This window comes from Homarus americanus, unplaced genomic scaffold (assembly GCF_018991925.1).
Source record: "Homarus americanus isolate GMGI-L3 unplaced genomic scaffold, GMGI_Hamer_2.0 scaffold367, whole genome shotgun sequence".
Lineage (NCBI taxonomy): Eukaryota > Metazoa > Arthropoda > Malacostraca > Decapoda > Nephropidae > Homarus > Homarus americanus.
Genome location: NW_024743709.1, coordinates 410,643 through 432,039, shown reverse-complemented (window position 1 = coordinate 432,039; position 21,397 = coordinate 410,643). Strand labels below are relative to the sequence as shown.

At 43.2% G+C, this 21,397-nt stretch overlaps 1 protein-coding gene across 2 annotated transcripts in view; it reads left to right on the top strand.

Moving 5' to 3' along the window:
• The window catches only part of LOC121877234 (serine/threonine-protein phosphatase 4 regulatory subunit 4-like), a 76,005-nt gene that overhangs the window by 17,432 nt on the left and 37,176 nt on the right, over positions 1-21,397 (top strand). For both annotated transcript variants that reach the window (XM_042382868.1, XM_042382867.1), the window contains exon 2: positions 16,147-16,741. In XM_042382868.1, coding sequence (XP_042238802.1) covers positions 16,635-16,741 — 107 coding nt within the window. In that variant the 5' untranslated portion in view covers positions 16,147-16,634. The remainder of the gene's footprint in view (positions 1-16,146; positions 16,742-21,397) is intronic.

Below are 21,397 nucleotides of genomic sequence, written 5' to 3'. Positions count from 1 at the left end.
CTCTGAACTAAAATTTAACAAAGCTCAACTTACGTATACATCCAATAATACACAAGCACCAAGAAATGACCTCATGAAAACCCGAGCAGGAAGAGTAATTAGTATTGCAAAAGTGAATAAAAATATTCTAAAAATCATTTGAACATTTTTCAAGTTTATTTGAACAAGTTATAATCAAGATATCACCTTGTTAACAGATCCCACAGCAACATTCAGGAGTACCTATACTGGAAATTTGAACAAAATCCATTTTTGGCCGAAAATGACAAAATTGTAAGTCTAAAGCCTTAAAGGACTTTGGCCAAAAAACATGCTTTTCTCTTGAACTAAAATTAATGTGCCAACTATTTAAGTACATCCAATAATATACCAAGAAATGACCCTTGAAAACCCATAAGGGAGAATAGTATTGCAAGTTAATTAAAAACATCAAAATCATTTGAACATTTTCAAGTCATTTGAACAAGTTACAATCAAGATATCAAGTTTTTAAGCTAATAGATCTCTTAAGCAGCACATTCAGGATACTATACTCGAAATTTTGAACAAAAATCCATTTTTTAATGAAAATGAGATGTACCAGGTGTCTATAGCCTTAACATTTTGCCAAAAATACGTTTTTCTCTGAACTAAAATTAATGTGCTTAACTATTTAAGTACATCCAGAATAATGACATAAGCACCAAGAAATGACCCCTGAAAACCCATAAGTAAGTGTGGCGAGTAATTAGCATTGCAAAAGTAATTTTTATTCAAAATCATTGAACATTTTCAAAAGCCATTTGAACAAGTTATAATCAAGATATCAAATTTTGCTAACAGATCCTAAGGTTATTATCCACAGGAGTACCTACACTACTTGAACAAAACTATTTTTTGGCCGGAAATGACAAAAAATTGTAAGCTCAAAGCTCCAAAGGATTTTTTTGCACAACATGCTTTTTCTCTGGAATCTGCAAATTTAATGTGCCTAACTATTTAAGAATTAATACATACCAAGAAATGACCTCTTGAAAACCCATAAGTGGCGAGTAATTAGCATTGAAAAGTAATTAAAATAGCCCAAAAATCATTTTGAACATTTTCTAAAAAGCCATTTGAACAAGTTATAAATCAAGATATCAAATTAAGTTAACAGATCCTTACAGCACATTCAGGAGTACTTATACTGTAAATTCTTGAACAAAAAACCATGGCCGAATGACGAAAAATTGTAAGTTTAAAGCCTTTAAAGGATTTTTATTAAAAATACATGCTTTTCTCTTGAACCAAAAATTTAAATGCCTAACTGGCCATGCTATCCAGAATAATACAACAAGCACCAAGAAATGACCTCGAAACCCATAAGTGGCGATAACAGCATTGCAAAAGTTAATTAAAAATATTCAAAAAACTATCGAACATTTTCTAAAAGCCATTTGAACAAGTTATAATCAGATATCAAATTTTTGCTAATAGATCCCACAGCACATTCAGGAGGCCTGGCATTGAAAATTTTGACAAAATCCATTTTTGGCTTCGAAAAATGACAAAAATTGTAAGTCTATAGCCTTAAATACTTTTTCTTTAGTATTTCTGTGTAACTTATGATCAGTTAATCAGTTTTTATTGTCATTGTAACATTTTGTCAAAATTTAGTATAGGTACTCTGAATGTGCTGCTTAAGGATCTATTAACCAAAATTTATATCTTGATTATAACGTTTTCTTCTGAACCAAAATTTAATGTGCTCTAACTATTTAAGTACATCCAGAATAATACACACACCAATAAATGACCTCGAAACCCATAAGTGGCGAGTAATTACATTGCAAAAGTAATTAAAATATTCTAAAAAATACATTTGAACATTTTCTAAAAGCCATTTGAACAAGTTATAATCAAGATATCAAATTTTGTTAACAGATCCTGCTGTTAATGTTCAGGAGTACCTATACTGAAATTTGAAAAAAATCCATTTTTGGCCGAAAATTACAAAAAATTGTAAGTCTATAGCCTTAGCGATTTTTGGCCAAAATACGTTTTCCTGAACTAAAAATTTAATGTGCCTAACTATTTAAGTACATCCAGAATAATACACAAGCACCAAGAAATGACCTCGAAAACCCATAAGTGGCGAGTAATTAGCATTGCAAAGTAATTAAAATATTCTAAAATCATTTGAACATTTTCTAAAAGCCATTTGAACAAGTTATAATCAAGATATCAAATTTTTGTTAACAGATCCTTAAGCAGCACGTTCAGGAGTACCTATACTGAAATTTTGAACAAAATCCATTTTTGGCCGAAAATGACAAAATTGTAAGTCTATAGCCTTAGCGATTTTTGGCCAAAATACGTTTTTCTCTGAACTAAAATTTAATGTGCCTAACTATTTAAGTACATCCAGAATAATACACAAGCACCAAGAAATGACCTCGAAAACCCATAAGTGGCGAGTAATTAGCATTGCAAAAGTAATTAAAATATTCTAAAAATCATTTGAACTTTTTCTAAAAGCCATTTGAACAAGTTATAATCAAGATATCAAATTTTTTTAACAGATCCTTAAGCAGCACGTTCAGGAGTACCTATACTGAAATTTTGAACAAAATCCATTTTTTGGCCGAAAATGACAAAAATTGTAAGTCTATAGCCTTAAAGGATTTTTGGCCAAAAATACGTTTTCTCTCTGAACTAAAATTTAATGTGCCCAACTATTTAAGTACATCCAGAATAATACACAAGCACCAAGAAATGACCTCGAAAACCCATAAGTGGCGAGTAATTAGCATTGCAAAAGTAATTAAAATATTCTAAAAATCATTTGAACATTTCTAAAAAGCCATTTGAACAAGTTATAACTGTAAGATATCAAATTTTTTTAACAGATCCTTAAGCAGCACGTTCAGGAGTACCTATACTGAAATTTTGAACAAAATCCATTTTTTGGCCGAAAATGACAAAAATTGTAAGTCTATAGCCTTAAAGGATTTTTGGCCAAAAATACGTTTTCTCTCTGAACTAAAATTTAATGTGCCTAACTATTTAAGTACATCCAGAATAATACACAAGCACCAATAAACACTATCGCTCTTATGATATCTCGTCGGAATGCCCCAGAAAAAAAAAAAAACACACACACACACACACTCCAGCTTATCGTCCATCTCTTTATAATACAAAATATATAAGAAAATATAATTCCTTTTTGTTGGGTAGTTGAGTTTATTTATTCCTGTTTTCTTACGTTTGAAGCTACACTATTTATTGAGTTTTGTTTGTTTGTCCTGTCATCTTGTCTGTTGTTTTTGTGGCTTGTTTATTGTTGTTGTTATTGTTGTTGTTGTTGTTGTTATTATTATTATTACCATTATCATCATCTCACAGCAGGACAGTCTCAGTGCATTTTAGTCGCCATGTTTATTTCACTAAGCTGCTGAATCACAAACCTGGAGGAGGAATTGTTTTTATTTATTTATTTTTATACTCAAGTCACGGTGTATTTTCGTCGCCATCTTTGTTCCAGTAAGAGGCTGAGTGCTGGGGAGACAAATATTATATTCTCTGGAACCATTTTCTCATATTTTGCTTCCCCTCCCCTCCCGACTCTCATCCCTCCCCCGGTTCCCTCCCCTCCCCCGGTTCCCTCCCCTCCCCCGGTTCCCTCCCCTCTCCCCTCTCCTCCAGACATGAAGCCTTATGGAGAAACATATAAAAATGAATTTAAAGCCTTCTGGGGAGGCTTCCTGGCACACATTCCAGGGAGAAGCCTCTGATGGTGGGGGGGGAGCCGTCTTGAAGTGCTCCACTATCTCCTCTGTGTGGGGGCGGGGGGGGGAGATATGAGTCATTCAGGTGAGAGCCAATCAGGTGAGAACCATTGAGGTAAAGGGCCAATCAGAGTGAGAGTTGGTGAGGTAAGGAGCCAATCAGGTGATGACCCTCAACAACACACTAGAAGGATCTCCCGTTGTATTAAATGACTAAGTTGGGATCAAGTGAAGATTAATCCCCCCCAGCTTAATTCACCTTTTGATTAAACACCGTGACGTTAAACCTAACCTAACCTGCCTGCTGGTTGTTGGTATGTTGCTTCTATTCTTTCTTTCTCTCCTCTCTCATTCTTTCTTTTCTCTCGTTTATTCATTCTCCCACGCTCTCCTTCTCTCTCTCCTTCCCTTTCTTTCTCCTTTCTTTGTCTCTCATTCCTTCTTTCTCTCTCCCTCATTTTTCTCTCTCTCTCTCTCTCTCTCTCTCTCTCTCTCTCTCTCTCTCTCTCTCTCTCTCTCTCTCTCTCAGCATCACAGGCGAGGCTTCACCTATACAGCAGATGACGTTAATGGTAACCTGCCAGACCTCCTGTGTTCCCTCACCCTCCCCTCATCTCCCTCTCTCCCCCCTTCCCTCACCTCCCTCTTCCTTCTCCCTTCAGTTGACTCTCCCTCTCTCCCTCATGACTATCCCCTTGTTCACGTGTCTCCTCAACCTTACCCTCACCCTCTGTCTTTCGTCATGACTCTCCCCTTGTTTCCCCTCACCACCTTCCCTCCCATCCCCTCTCCCCCTTCCCCTTATCTCCTCTCCTCTCCCCTTATCTACTCTACCCTTTTCTTACCTTATCTCCTTTTCCCCTCACCTCTTCTTCCCCTCCTCTTCCCCGTCTCAAGAGCTCGGGGATGTATCGTGTGTTGGAGTTCTCAGGAAGACACACTCGTGGCTCTCAATTCCAAGATGCACGCACGACCTTCCTGCCGCACTAATAACCCACGAGAACGCACTCAAACAAACACACTCAAACAAACAAATCTCGTCTAATTGTATTTGATAAGAACACCCAAGTAGCAATAACATTGTCCAGCATGGTACAGTGTTACCGGCAATACCCCGTCCTGACCAAGCTGTGAGAGAGAGAGCTGGCAGATCATCTCTTCCCGGGTTAACCTTTGACCTTTGCTTGTTGATAGTCGACCTTTTCCGGTGATGCTGCGACATTACGTAGTCCACCCATCTGCCACCCTACCTATTACCCATCACCACTGCTTATCACCACTTGTATCCACCTGCACCAGTTACCACCATCTGCACAAGGCGCCCCTCACCTTGATGACTCACCCACCTAACACCCACCTGTCCCTTCCACCACCTATTACCCACCTCCAGCCATCTACAACTACTACAACAACAACAACAATAATGATAATAATAATAACAATCATTAATCTCAAACACGAAACAGTAAACAAACATAATTAACGAAAACAAACACACACACACACACACACACACCTTATCTCCATTGGGTTCTTTAGGCAACAGTTGTTTGAGTAGGTAATGTCTCACCTATTTCGTTTTTCTCTCACTTTTTCGTTTGTTTGTGATTCTCTTGACTCCCCCCTCCCCCCTTTAACCTCTGACCTATCTCGTCCCCCCTCCCCCCTTTAACCTCTGACCTATCTCGTCCAGAATCAATATTAGGGGGGGGGGAGCAGTAGTCTGATATGTGTGTGTGTGTGTGTCTGAGTTTGAAGGTGATAGGTCAGTGTGTTGTTTTCAGCTGGTGTGTGTGTGTGTGTGTGTGTGGGTAGATATTTAAGCGAGGCAGATGGAAAGATAGAGAGGGAAGGAAGAAGAGTATGGATGGAAGGAAAAGGAAGGAGGGAAGAGAAGAAGGAAATAAGAAAACGTAGGAAGAGAGAGAGAGAGAGAGATTGACCCAGGTTGACCTCTCACCTGGTGTTGTTGACTCATGGTACCAGCTGTGAGTGTGAAAGTTCTACACCTGTCTTACCTGCCCTGTGTGTGTGTGTGTGTGTAAGTCCTACTGTAATTAGTGTGAGTCAGTCCTCTTGTGTGTGGTGTGAGTCAACCTTGTGGTGTGAGTCAACCTTGTGGTGTGAGTCAGCCTTGTGTATGTGAGTCAACCTTGTGTGGTGTGATTCAGCCCTCCTGTGTGTGTGGTGTGAGTCAATCCAGTGTGTGTGTGTGTTTATGTGTAAGTCAGTCCCCCAGTGTGTGTGTGGAGTCAGTCCTTAAAAGATAGTGGAAATAGAGAGCCAAGCCAGCTCGCCTCCTATCATTGCAACCCGGGTTCGAATCTCCCTCGCATCAGGGTCGAGAAGGGTGTGTACCGGGTTTTGTCCAGGGTCTCAGGGGGTAAGGTACTCCGGCTTCTCTGACTCTGAACCCTTAGGAGAATGAACCATTAAATGAGACCTCAATCAACAGGTGTGGAAAGTGACAGGTGTTATTAATAAAGAATCAAGTACATTCCTTTAACCCCCCTAACTCTCCAATCCCACCCCCAGCCCAGCCCACCCCAGCCCACCCACCCAGCCCACCCAGCCCACCCCACCCCAGCCCACCCACACCCAGCTCACCCACCCATTTGCTTGAGTGATTTTTTTTTCGCTTCGGTCAGTAGTATTGTTTTGTCTGTGTGTGTGTCCTATAATTGGTCTGTTATAGGAGAGTGAGAGAGAGAGAGAGAGAGAGAGAGAGAGAGAGAGAGAGAAGGTAGATGTCAGAATTGGACCTTGACAACCTTGACAATCTGAGTCATCACTGTCATTACCTCCGTGTTATGTAACTGTGTGTGTGTGTGTGTGTATGTATGTGTGTGTGTCTGTCTGTCTGTCTGTCTGTCTGTCTGTTTTCTTATATATTAGATTATGTCTGAATGCTCTTAAGTTAATTATGAACATGACCTTGTAATCTATTCGTGTTTGTAAAAGATTAGTGTGTGGTTACATGTTGACTACGAGTGAATGAGAATACGCCTGTAATGCTGTGATGACTGCGAGAGAGAGAGAGAGAGAGAGTAATTGAATAAGGGAGAAAAAGAGGGAAATAAATAGAGAGTAAAGACAGTAATTGAGAGAGACAGACATACAAACTTATACACAAACACTTGCTACACCCACACCTGTTACACCCACACCTGTTACACCCACACCTGTTACACCCACACCTGCAACACCCACACCTGCAACACCCACACCTGCTACACCCACACCTGCAACACCCACACCTACTACACCCACACCTGCTACATCCACACCTGCTACACCCACACCTGCTACACCCACACCTGCTACACCCACACCTGCTACACCCACACCTGCAACACCCACACCTACTACACCCACACCTGCTACATCCACACCTGCTACACCCACACCTGCTACACCCACACCTGCTACACCCACACCTACTACACCCACACCTGCAACACCTAAATATTACACACGTACACCTAGATATTACACCTCTACACCTAACCTGCGGGAGTAAACACTTGGCCTCTGAGTGGGTGTAGTTGGAGGATGCACTTGAGTGTGACTTGAGGGGCATCATACCCTTAAGGGGGAGGCACGTGAGGGCTTGTGAAGGAGAACCATTTTTGGTGTTCAGGTTAATGTGTGTGTGTGTGTGTGTGTGCGTGCGTGTGTGTGTGTGTGTGTGTGTGTGTGTGTGTGTGTGTGTGTGTGTGTGTGTGTGTGTGTGTGTGTGTCACTGCTACTACTTTTTAACGTGGCCTCCAGCCTCCCCCAATAGCCACACCTTTGCCGCCGTTTTATTACCTTAAAATTAAATATCCTAATCCATAAGTAGCTATCCTAGCTGTGTTGAGCCGCAGATCTATGCGGCATTCAGTGACTGTTGCCTCATAGTCAATATCTGCAACTGTTGTCGCCTTTGGGGCAGAAGCTCTCGTTCCCCTGAGGCAGAGCAAAGCCGACCGAAGGAGAGAGAAGGACAGTCGACATCTCATCCAGGCTGTGACATAACTTCTGGGCTGCTGCTTCTGTTCGGAGATCACCTCCGCGAGTCTGGCGTAGAAGCATCTTGCACTTGGTCCCATCCCACCAGAGGTTGTGAACACTAGAGGAGTGAAGCTGCCTTGATCAACGTTCTGAAATCTCTCCCCGTATGCCCTTGTTGTCGTTCTCTTTCCTCCTGTGTGCAGCATCGAGAGCTGAGCTACTACTACTACTACTACTACTACTACTTCTTCTTCCAACTCCTCCTCCTCCTCCCCCTCCTCCTGCTCTTCCTCCTCTTCTTCCTCCTGATCTTCTTCTCCTTGTTCCTTTTCCTCCTCCTCCTCCCCCTCCTTCTCCACCTCCTCTTCTTCATGCCAGTTTTTATGATGATTTATGAAAGGTTTTAATGTTCCTTCTAATTTATTTACCAGATTTATTTTCTTCTCTTAACAGATCTCCCGGCGCCAGGGAGGAGCTGAGCATGTGTCACCTAATGCACACATGGTAAGTCTCTCCCATGTGTCACCTACTGTATGTGTATTTGTGTTACTTGCGTGTGTTTATGTGTCACCTGTATGTCTATGTGTCACCTGTGAATATTATTTCTATTGACTGGTGTATTATTATTAATATTATTTCCTTTTCTTAATCTATTTATATTTTTCGTTGTTTATATATATATATATATATATATATATATATATATATATATATATATATATATATATATATATATATATATATATATATATATATATATATACCTTTCATGTAGATCCCCGTGAAAACGTGGATAAGATAAATCTTGATAAAATCACACAGGAAGAGGAAACAACAGAGCACCTTGGCACGTCTTTCCATCTGGTCTTGAATAAGGGCCAAAAGCTAGAATACTCAGAACCTATATATATATATATATATATATATATATATATATATATATATATATATATATATATATATATATATATATATATATATATATATATATCTCTATATATATATATATATTCCCTTTTGGTGAAAAACACACACACACACACACACACACACACACACACACACACACACACACACACACACAGCACTACCAGTAATTCTGAATATTTTATCTGTCGTTAGTCAGCTCTATATATACACTACTTGGCCATCTGCAAAATATATACAGTATTATTTTTTTCGCTTAACATTGTCGAGTTTATGGAGCCAAGTCTAGCCATTAAGTATTATTGTGGCGTCTGTCTGTATGTCTGTCTGTCTGCCTGTATGTCTGTCTCAGTTCATCTCATGTTAAATTCATCGTGTCTGTTTTGGCCTGGACGTCACAACAGCGGCAGATAGATAGATAGTTAGATAGACATATAGATAGATAAATAGACAGACACTAGAGAGTGCCATAATGTGTCCCTGAGTTGTTCTGGTTTAGATTGTCAGCTGATTGGTCAATATTTCCCTTATTGTCAGCTGATTGATCAATATTTTCTTAAGTGCCAGCTCATTGGTCAGTATTTTCTTAAGTGCCAGCTCATTGGTCAATATTTTCTTAAGTGCCAGCTCATTGGTCAATATTGGCACTGTTTTGTGTCAAACTCATTTAATTGGCTTCCTTTTTATTCCTTTTTGCGTTTATTTCATGATTACTTCAGTTTTAATAGATTTTTGTGAAAGACTAAGCTACACACACACACACACACACACACACACACACACACACACACACACACACACACACACACACAGTTATGAGACGTGACTCTGTGATAGAAAGTGAATTAATTTGTGTGTGTGTGTGTGTGTGTGTTAGTATCCAAGAGGTACTGTAGTGTAGCTGACGCAATTAAATGAAATTGAACCAGTTATTGAGTGAGTGAGAAGTGAGTGAGTGAGTGAGTGAGTGAGTGAGTGAGAAGTGAGTGAGTGAGAAGTGAGTGAGTGAGTGAGTTAACTGGAGTTGAAAATAACTTAAAACGGAAATGCAGACACTCAAGGGTTTTCAGTAAGTGTATTTCATAAGTGTGTGTGTGTGTGTGTGTGTGTGTGTGTGTGAGAGAGAGTTGGTAAGTCTTATATAAACACGTGTCTAGTTTACAAGCTGGAGTGACTGGGAGTGAAGCTGCTTTAGTGCTGTAGGCTTGACCATTGATGTTCTCTCAGTCAGTCAGTCAGTTAGGCAGGCATTCAGGGAGGGAGGGAGGGAGGGATGTCACGTAGGGAGGGAGGGAGGGAGGGATGTTACGCAGGCAGGCAGGGAGGGATTGTAGGTACAGGTAGGCAGGGAGGAAGGAATGCATGCAGGCAGGCAGTACATAGTGAGGATAGCGGCGTGATGTGCTTAAGTAGGAGGTGATAGCTTAAGTGAACGAGTCTGCCTGGCTCTGGGGAGTGTAACCAACCGCGTCTCCTTCTGATACCAGGGCCCACCACTCTAATGGGTGCCAGTAATAATGGGCCCAGGTGTAATGGACCATAATCCTGATGGGCCCCCAGTCCTGTGATGCTTAGGTTAGGGGCCCAGAGGGATTAGGACCTATTAAGACATCCCTTCAACTGACACAGACAGACAGAGGGACAGACAGACAGTGCCACATGAAGGAGGGCAGTAAGGGCGCGCGTGTCACCTGTCACTCTTAAGTGTATCAACTGTTGTAGAGCGAGGGAGTCATGCATACATACATACATACATACATACATACATACATACATACATCACCATACATCACCACACAAATTAAGTCGATTAAATCAGTTATTAGATGTATTTATAACTCTTAAGGAGCCTGAGGGGAGACGATGATCAATTGACGGACACACACACACACACACACACACACACACACACACACACACACACAACACCATCTGTGAGGGAGTTACTACACTACGTGTGCTGTTCAACACCTCAGCTCTCATGATCTACGTGACCTCCACTGTAAACATTAATCTGTATGTTCACTGTGTGTTCCTTTACCTTTCTCTAATGAAGGCTTTTGTTAAACCACCAATGTATGTAATAAGTCATTTATGTCCAATGTATATTTTCAGCCTTCGGGCTGCAGAACTTTTTCAATAAACCCTTAATTATTATTATTATTATTATTATTATTATTATTATTATTATTATTATTATTATTATTATTATTATTATTATTAATATTATTACACGATTAACTATCAGTCGACCCGTCTTAGTATGCAGAGTAAACATACTATTATTGCATATCAAACGTAGCGTGCATACTGTGTGTGTGTGTGTGTGTGACCTTAAGAACAGGTTAGGTAAGGCCAGTATACTGTGACAGGAAGTTCTTGGTTCACTAGAGAGAAGAGAAGTCACTGTTTTCCCTCACTCCCTCACTCCTTCACTCCTTCACTCCTCACTCACATCCTTACTCCTCTCTTCCCTCACTTTAAGTTTTAAGTAATAATGACATCACCAATTTTAAGTAACAATGACGTCATAAGTTTCAAAGAACATCACCAGTTTTAGGTTTTAAGGTCGTGTTTTATGTTGGTTTAAGTTGTAAGTAAATAAAGAAGTGTTCGTCCTCTGGGCCAGCTAATTCTTTATACATGAGTTGTAACCTAAGTCTTTGTCCATCCTTCCTTCTGCATACATAACACTGTATTAACCTGGTGTGTGTGTGTTATTATTGAATGCCTTACTCTCTCTCTCTCTCTCTCTCTCTCTCTCTCTCTCTCTCCTGCTTCTTTTCCTTTCCCATCCTTGTCCTCCTCCTCCTCCTCCTCACCTTTCCCCTCGTCCTCCTCTTCCCTCTGACCATCATATCTTTTTTCTTAATCCCCTGATCAGGTTGGGTTAGGTTAGGTTGGGGTCTAGTGTGATTGGGGGCTGTAAAGAACTGGGGCCCGTTTGACCAGCCAACTACCCACCTACTGGCTCAGGTCAAGGTCATTGGGGTAATTAAGTTAAGTCAGTGAGTTTAGTGGTGAGGACGGTAAGGTGGGGGGGAGGGGGAGGTGGCAAGGGAAGGGGATGGTAGGGGAAGGTGGGGGGGGAGGCGGGGAACACACTCCAAGGTCACCCGCATGACCCAGCCTAATGCATTCTCTCTCTCTCTCTCTCTCCTTTCTCTCTCTCTCTCCTTTCTCTCTCTCTCTCTCTCTCTCTCTCTCTCTCTCCACCACACCCCGAGGTGGATGAGTTAACAGCTCCTGCTGGTGAATGCTGCAGGGGCTGTTGTTGATTTAACCGCTGGACTCGTGGCGGGGCTGTTCCTGCTGTTGCTGCAATGCGGATCAACTGTGACGGTGATGATAGTGACGATGATGATAGTGATGATGATTGTTGATGATAGTGATGATGATGATTGTTGATGTGTTGTACCGTAGATCAGTGTTGTACCGTAGAGTCTTTCTCTTGCCCTGCCAACACTGCTTTAATACATGTACCTCCCAGACCAGCACCTCCACCTCCTCCTCCTCCTCTTCTCATCCACCCTCCTCCACGTCCTCCTCCTCCTACTTCCTCTTCTTCCTGTTATACCCCTCTCATCTTAACCTTTCGTCCCTCTCTTCCTTTTTTATCTTTCCCTCTTTTCCCACTCGTTATTTTCCCTCACTTCTTTCTCGTTCTCCCCCTTTCTTGATCTCTTACCCTCTCCCCTTTCTTTGTCACTCCCCCTTCCTTTCTCTTCCTTCACACCATTCTCAGTGCCTCCTTTTATCTCCCTCTCAGTCTCCCTCTCCCCGGGCCACCCCTCTCACTTTTCACCTTCATCTGCCTCAAATCCCCCCCTTTCACCTCTAACTTCTTACCTCCCTCTCCCTACCTCTCTCACCTCTCACCTCCAATCTTCCCTTCCCTCTCTCTCCCTCTCTCCCCTCCCACCCCTCTCCCACAGTCAACGTACCTGTCTGGTTCTAGGTACCAGCTGCTTGTTGCTAACGCCCGCAGGCAGCGCTATCAATATCTGTCTTGGGTGGCGTGTTGGGTGGTTGGTTGGGTGGGTAACAGGGTGGATGGGAGGGTTGGTGGTAGGGCGGGTGGGTACATGGATGGCATGGTTGATGGGTGGGAGGGTGACACACACACACACACACATCAAAAGGAAATCTCCCAATCAATTTCGAAAAAAATAAACATTATAAATAACAGTGTTTACCCACACGTGACCTCTGAAAGATAGTGAATAGGTCAAAACAATACCCTATTTTGACTCCTACAACATCAGTGAACAGGTGAGAGTGTACACAGGAACGAGGAACTGCTCTCACCTGTCAGACACACCTCACATAATTAACACCTGTACCTGGGATTATAATATACGACAACTCCTCCTTCATGAGCTTATACTTGACCCCCTCCTCCTCCTACTGTTGTCTTCTAGTTAATGTTTACCTGTGGTTGTATCTATACCTGTACTGTGCGTGTGTGTATGTCGGCCACCGCCACCCTCCATGACCTAGCTTCCCACTAGACCAGGTCAAGGGCAAGTTAAAGCTAGTGTTATCTCTCTCTCTCTCTCTCTCTCTCACACACACACACACACATTAGGCATACAGTATTTTGAAAGTGAAAGTGATAAGTGTGTGTGGTTGAGAACTTACCCTCTATTCCCCCTCCCCCCCCGTTCACTCCTCACCCTCCCTCCCTGTACCTCCCTCCCTCCCTCCCCCCCCTCCCCGGCTGTACCCTGCCCAGCTGAGCGGCGAGAGTGCCAAGGTGATAGTTGTTGTGGCACTTCCGATGGCCATTACTGCCACATTCTGGGGCCTGGTGCCACCGCCCTGTGTTTAGCGCCGTTGACTGGGGGAGGAGGGAGGGTTAGGAGTCAGGGGGAGGGATCAGGCGGGGAGGGGTAAGGGGGTAAACTCTCTCTCTCTCTCTCTCTCTCGAGTTTCTTACCATGGATTTTGTGGCCCAGAGTCTTAAAAGTTCGTAAGATGGTTAATATTTCACACACACACACACACACACACACACACACCAGGTGGGATGGGTAGTGCCTCCTCACCCGGCACCCTCCTCTACCTCCCACACTCTGTCAACAAACACACCGGTCGTAGTGTAACCTAAACCCATGTGTGTGTGGATGGCAGTATATCAGGGTTACATTATTGATAACCTCGTTAGTTCAACCCGGAAGTAGTGGTGGTCTGTCAGGTGATAAACACATTAATAATTCTAGTATGTCACGATAACAAGTACAAATTAATTGTTTTCATCAGTATTCAACAGCTTTAAGTATATGTAAATAATGTGTGTGTGTGTGTGTGTGTTCTGAACTTTAGCATAACTCCTGTGTGTTAAAAGTTAGGAGGGAATAATGGACGGGAGGGAAGGAGGGAGGTAGGTAGATAGGAAAGGAGTGAGGGAAGGAGGAGGGAGTGAAAGGGAGGGGTGAGGGAAGGAGGAGGAGTGAGGGAAGGAGGAGGGAGGGGAAGGAGGAGGAGTGAGGGAAGGAGGAGGGAGTGAGGGAAGGAGGAGGAAGTGAGGGAAGTAAATAAGATGGAGTTAGGTAGGCGGAGGTAGATAGAGAAGTAGGTAGGTAGGGAGGGAGGGTGGTAGTGCGTGAACAGACATATGGCCGCGTGTGTTTATATAAGAATGGCCACTGTCAAAGAGAGATAGAGCTATGAAGGAACTAAGATGGCCCTAGGAAGGTTATAGAATGGTCTTACGAGGGATTTAGGATGGTAGGATGGTCGGGATTCAGGATGGTGTTACGAAGGATTTTAGGATGTCCCTCGGAAGGATTTAGAATAGTCCAAAGAAGAATTCAGGGTGGTCGGATTGGTCGTATGCGAAGGATTTAGGATGGGGAAGTCCTACGAAGGATTTAGGAGTTAGGAAGGGCTGCCAGGACTGTTATCTAGAGTTGAGTCGAGCGGGGAGAGGAAGATAAGGGCCAACACCACAAAGACAGTCTCGGGGTTAACGAGCTGTTTTGACAGGTGAGGAGATGTGTGTGTGTGTTGAGGAAGTGAGGCAACTATCTATCTATCTATCTATCTATCTATCACACACACACGCACACATACACACAAGCTGATTTCTTTCATACCTGTAAAAAAAAATAGTTTTGCTTTTTAAAAAATGTTTGAGTGTGTTTTTACCGCGAGGAATGAAGTGCTGAACCACCGATCAATAACATGTTTCCCCTCTCTCTCTCTCTCCTGCAGAAGGTGACCAGCGACGGTGTTAACGAGGGACCGCCAGGCTCACGAACACACACACACACATCACCAGCTTCGGGTGTTTCACCATTCTGCCACCACGGTGATATGTGGAGTCTTCTACCTGGCTGTGAGGCTTCTACCTGACTGTGAGGCTTCTACCTGGCTGTGAGTCTACCACCTGGCTGTGAAGCTTCTACTTGGCTGTGAGGCTTCTACCTGGTTGTGAGGCTTCTCTCTGGCTGTGAGGTCACCGCGGTAGGATTCACAATGTGACTGGGAAGACGGCTGCTAGACTCACGGATATTTAAGGTGGACACGGGTCTATGAACTGTCACCCAGAGCATCGGGACAGAATACTCGAAATGTGTGTCCAGTGTTGTGAGTAAAATGGGGGACACGTGGAGAGAGAGAGAGAGAGAGAATGAGAATGATTGTGATTGAGTAAAAGAAAGGGATAGATTTTCAAGCTATAATGTTACAGGTTATTGCTTGTGTGTGTATGACTGTGTGTGTGTGTGTGTGTGTGTGTGTGACTGTGTGTCTTTATGAAGTTGATGCCATTTGGTGGTATAAGATGGTAGATTGTTCAGTTGTTCAGGTACAGATTTTGTTCACTGTTTCCCGGACTGTTATGTGTTATGTTCAGTGATAAAAAAGGAACACTGAGTATACTGTGGTGCTGAGATACTCAGGCGCTGAGATACTGTGGTGCTGAGATACTGTGGTGCTGAGATACTGAAGTGCTGAGCTGTGGTGCTGAGATACTGTGGTGCTGAGATACTGTGGTGCTGAGATACTGTGGTGCTGAGATACTGTGGTGCTGATACTGAAGTGCTGAGATACTGAAGTGCTGATACTGTGGTGCTGAGATACTGAGTGCTGAGAGGCTACTGTGGAGTGCTGAGATAGTGCTGAGATGCAGTGCCTGAGTGCTGTGGCTGAGTTGAAGTGCTGAGTGTGGTGCTGAGATACTGTGGTGCTGAGATACTGTGGTGCTGAGATACTGTGGTGCTGAGATACTGTGGTGCTGAGTTACTGTGGTGCTGAGATACTGTGGTGCTGAGTTACTGTGGTGCTGAGATACTGTGGTGCTGAGATACTGAAGTGCTGAGTTACTGTGGTGCTGAGATACTGTGGTGCTGAGATACTCAGGTGCTGAGATACTGAAGTGCTGAGATACTGTGGTGCTGAGATACTGAGGTGCTGAGATAAGGCGTATACAACTTTTTAATTTATTAAGTAATTTTATGTTTCGTTTCAGATTCTAATAAACATTGAAACTAAAAAAAAGTAAACTTGACAACACTACGAGAAATTACTGTAAACATTTCCAAAGTTTTCCCTCAACATTCTGTAACAAAGAAAAACATTAAGTAACTTTACCCTGATTAAATACAGAATTAGTTTAAGAATTCCTGTATTTGGGAATTGAAATAAACTTTTAGAGAATTTTATACACAATTATTAGTTGAGGTGTTGATGTAAAACTGTATAGAGGGTTATACACTATACATGGATAATAAGTGAGTATAGTGAAGTTATACACGAACAATAAAGTGAAGAAAATAGTGAGATTATACACCATACACGAGAATTAAAGAGAAGATAGTGGACTTATACACTATACACGTATATAGAGTATAGTGAAGTTATACACTATTCACGAACAATAAAGTGAAGAAGCTAGTGAAGTGTGTTGACCCGTGAGTGAGGGAGCCACGCGGTGTATAAGGAGGAATAGGGCGGTGTATGAGGCGCCCTTACACCTCGGGAGATGCTGTGACCAAGACCAACACCATCATGAAGAGTCCGCCGCTCGAGGGAGGTGAAGGACCCTGTGAAATCCTGCAGGATGCGTGAGTGTTGAGTTCCTTTTGTCTGTTTTTTCCTCCCTAGTAGATTAAACCCTAGGATTCCTGTGGGATTAAACCATATGACGTCTCTCATATTAAACCACATGATTCTTGTTGCTCACTTAATACATTTTTTTAACAAACATTATAGACTTTTAAACATAAATTGACGACTAACAGAGAAATAAACATTAATTAGACAGATATTTACCCCAAGAGGAAAGACTTGTATAGCGATGGAGGAAATTTACAAGTTACAGGTAAGGAAGACAAGACGTGAGCCAGGTATTATTTTACTCTCAAAGATGAAAGTGATCAGGTGTTGGAGGTGACAGTAATAGGATGTCTGTCTGTCTCTAACTGTCTGTCTATCTATCTATCTATCTATCTCTCTGCCTCCCTTCCTCCCTCTCCATTCCCTCTCGCTCTCTCTCTCCCTACCTCCCTCAGCCACGCAGTCTCCTCACAACACCATGCAAATTGAGTTTTTGAAGTGAGTTTCTGCCCCAAGTTTGTATTCTGATTGCAAATTGCAGCCTTGAGGGGGGAGGGGTTTAATTTACGTATGTTTAGTATTTCGCTTCCCAGTACTCTCTTGTTTTATACTCTAATTGTGGTTTATTGGTTGTGGTTTTTTTTAGGGGTTTAAGGGGATAGTGTTTTATTTAAGGGGTCGGGGGGAGGTAATTTTATATGTAGTTAATTTTTTTTAGAGGCTGGTTTAATATCTCGCTTGGTGATTTTTATATATTTATTTATTATGAATTTAATATTGTAAAATTAGAAATGCATCACGATCAGGTGTTTTGAGTCTCGTGTGCGTCAGGTGTTTTGAGTCATGTGCGTCAGGTGTTTTGAGTCATGTGCGTCAGGTGTTTTGAGTCATGTGCGTCAGGTGTTTTGAGTCATGTGCGTCAGATGTTTTGAGTCATATGCGTCAGGTGTTTTGAGTCATGTGCTTGTTTATTGATTTTGTTGTTATTTACGATTCAAATGGAGTTTGTAGCGTGGATTAAACTATAAAATATATCTGGATGGTGATTGGACAGTGTGTGGTGGTGGTAGAGCGTGATAGAGTAGGGCGTGAAGGGAGAAAATTCTGTCAGTCAGTCAGTAAAGGTGGTGATGATGAGGGTAATTGTGGTGATAGGCTAGATAGTGGTAGTGGTGATAGACTACAGTAGGTGGTGATGGTAGCAATGGTGGTAGTAGTGATGATGGTGGTAGTGGTGGTAATAGGAGGTGGTTGCGAGCAGCTGTTGACATCTTTGGTGTATTTTGATTGGTGAATGTCCAGCTGCCGATGTGTAGTGCATGCCTGGTGGCCTTCACACACACACACACACACACACACACACACACACACGCACAGAGAGAGAAAGGTTGTAAGCTACTATGTTACTCCAAGACTGAGAGAGAGAGAGAGAGGAGAGGAGGGAGGGGAGGGGAGAGTGTGGTGTAGGGAGAGGGGTAAGGTGGTGAGGGGAGAGGGAGAGAGTGTGGGGAGGTAGAGGGTGAGGGGAGAGTGGGAGGGGAGGAGTGGTGAGGTAGAGGTGTGTGGTGGAGGGGAGAGGGGAGAGTGGGAGTGGGGGAGGGGAGAGGGGGAGGGAGAGGGGAGAGGGAGGTGGAGGGGAGGGGAGGGAGGGGGAGAGGTGGTGAGGGAGAGGGGAGAGTGTGGGTGAGGTAGAGAGAGTGTGGTGAGGTAGAGGGGAGAGTGGGAGGTAGAGGGAAGTGTGTGAGGTAGAGAGAAGTGGAGAGAGTGTGAGGGGTGATAGTAATGATAGTAGTGGTTGAGTGTTGGCACTGTGCCTGCCACGTGGCACTCACACACACTTACTAACCCCTCGCTCTGTGTGTGTGTGTGTGTGTAATCACGTTTTGAGTTTACCTCGATAAGAAACTCCACCTTTGTGTTTGATTAAGTTAGGTATAGTTGCGTTGGGTTAGCTTAGCTTATCTTTGCTTAACTTAACTTAAACAAATTTGGGTTAGATTAAGTTACATTAGTTAGTTAATATATTGTCTGAAATATATATAAATGTATAAACGTATTTAAACATATAACTTAAAACATACATGACAAATAATACATAAACTACAGGAAATATGTATTAATATGTAGATTATATATGTAAAGAAAAGCTGTAGGAATATATGTATAGTGTAGCGAGCTATGGAGTGTGTCTGTTTGTCTGTGAGAGTCGGGATATTTTATTTACCTGTTTCCCGGAGGTCAGCAGCTTCCTGGAGCCTCGCTGGGATGGTGTTCGTGGAAGGATGGTGTCAGTAAAGGGTAATGTTGAGGGTGATGGTGATGGTGTGGGTGATTGTGAATGGGGGTAATGGTGATGGTGACGGTGAGATGGTGAAAATAAATTGTACTTCATAAAACCTGAATTATTTTATATTTTCTTCAATGTTTATAATGACATCTTTGAAGGCCTATTGTTTATGGTTTAATTATCTGTGTGGTAGTTGTAGTGTGTGTGTGTGTGTATTATGTTTTACTACTACTACTACTACTACTACTACTACTACTACTACTACTACTACTACTACTACTACTACTACTACTTAACCAACACACAGCTCTGGGTAAATGCATTAACTCACACAAGCAGTTCATTATCGGAAGCACTTTGTTTTATAAAGGCCAAGGCTAACGTTACGATATCGGTACATTAACCAGACGGAGTTAAAGAGATTGTTCCATTGTTTAGTTATTGGTGTTTAGACCTTAATGTAGTGTAGTTAATTTTAATGGTGAACCTAACCTAACCTGGTGTAGTGTGATGGTGACTGTTGTAGTAGTGGTGGTAGTGGTGGTGGTGGTGGTAGTAGTAGTGGTGGTGGTGGTGGTAGTAGTAGTGGTGGTAGTAGTAGTGGTGGTAGTAGTGGTGGTGGTAGTAGTAGTGGTGGTGGTGTGGTAGTAGTGGTGGTAGTGGTGGGTAGTAGGTGTGGTAGTGGTGGTAGCGTCTGCTGATATATATCCTACTTATAATATATATATTTATACCTTACCTTACTGTTGCTGCTGACGATGACCAAGTCAACCACATGTGTCTAGGGTGTGTGTGAGTGTGTGTGTCTAGGGGTGTGTGGGAGTGTGTGTGTCTAGGTGTGTGAGTGTGTGTGTTCCAGGGTGTGTGTGTGTGTGTCTAGGGTGTGTGTGTGTGGAGGTCTAGGGTGTGTGGAGTGTGTGTGTCTAGGGTGTGTGTGGAGTGTGTGTGTTCAGGGTGGAGTGTGTGTGTCTAGGTGTGTGGGAGTGTGTGTGTCTAGGTGTGTGTGTGGGAGTGTGTGTGTCTAGGGTGTGTGAGTGTGTGTGTCTAGGGTGTGTGTGAGTGTGTGTCTAGGTGTGTGAGTGTGTGTGCTCTAGGGTGTGTGTGTGTGTGTGTCTAGGGTGTGGGAGTGTGTGTGTCTAGGGTGTGTGAGTGTGTGTCTAGGTGTGAGTGGAGCAAGTGTCTAGGGGTGTGGGGAGTGTGTGTCTGGTGTGTGTGTGTCTAGGTGTGTGAGTGTGTGTCTAGGGTGTGAGGAGTGTGTCTAGGGTGTGTGAGTGTGTAACCAGGTAAAAAGTTCAGGGTGTGGAGTGTGTATCGAGGGGTGTGAGTGTGTCTAGGGTGTGTGAGTGTGTGTCTAGGGTGTGAGTGAGTGTGCCTAGGTGTGTGAGTGTGTGTGTCTGGTGTGTGTGTGTCTAGGGTGTGAGTGTGTATCGAGGGTGTGAGGTGTGTGTCTAGGTGTGTGAGTGTGTGTCTAGGGTGTGTGTGAGTGTGTGTCTAGGCTCTAGCTTAGGTGTGAGGTGTGTCTAGGGTGTGTGAGTGTGTGTCTAGGGTGTGTGTGAGTGTGTGTCTAGGCTCTAGCTAGGGTGTGAGTGTGTGTAGGGTAAGTGTAGTGATGTAGGAGGTGGGTGAGTGTATGAATTAAGTGTTGAGTGTAGTGGTGTAACCGGGTGTAGGGTCACGTACTGTAAGTGTAGAGCCATGGACACAGGGCCACAGGTAGGGCCATAGATACAGGGCCACAGGTAGGGCCATGGATACAGGGCCACATGTTTTTTTTTTTTTTTAGATTGCTCCGGAGGGGGCTTGTTTTTTGGGCACCCCCTTACACCCATTGCAAGGTGAAGCGCAGAAGCGTTTACAGTGGAGGGCCACAGGTAAGGCCACAGTGAAGGGTGAGGTGAAAGGTGCCAAGTCTTCACTCAGCGTATTTCGGTCATGATAGCCAGGCGGTGATGACAGCCCCTCCCTCCGTCACTCCTCTTACCTCTGCCTTCATACCTTCCTATTGTTTTTATTTACCTCTGATTATTTTTAGCCTGATAATTGACCTTTTTCTTGACCTGTTTATTTGTAATTGGTTAATGACCTTTCCTGACCTCACATGTCTCGACCTATCGATAACGTATAGAACAGTGATCTTCCTTGACCCCCCTCACCCCACCCCCCTGCTCCTACCCTGGTGAGGTAACATAATAGTTGAGGCTGTGTTTACTTGTGGTGGTGAGGGAAAATAAACTCCTGGAGGTGAGATGGTTGAGTGGCGTGTGGCCTCCCTCCTCTCTTCCTCTCTCCCTCCATTCCTTCATTCCTTCCTCTCTCTCCCTCCATTCCTTCATTCCTTCCTCTCTCCCTTCCATTCTTTCCTCCTTCCAGAGTGCCG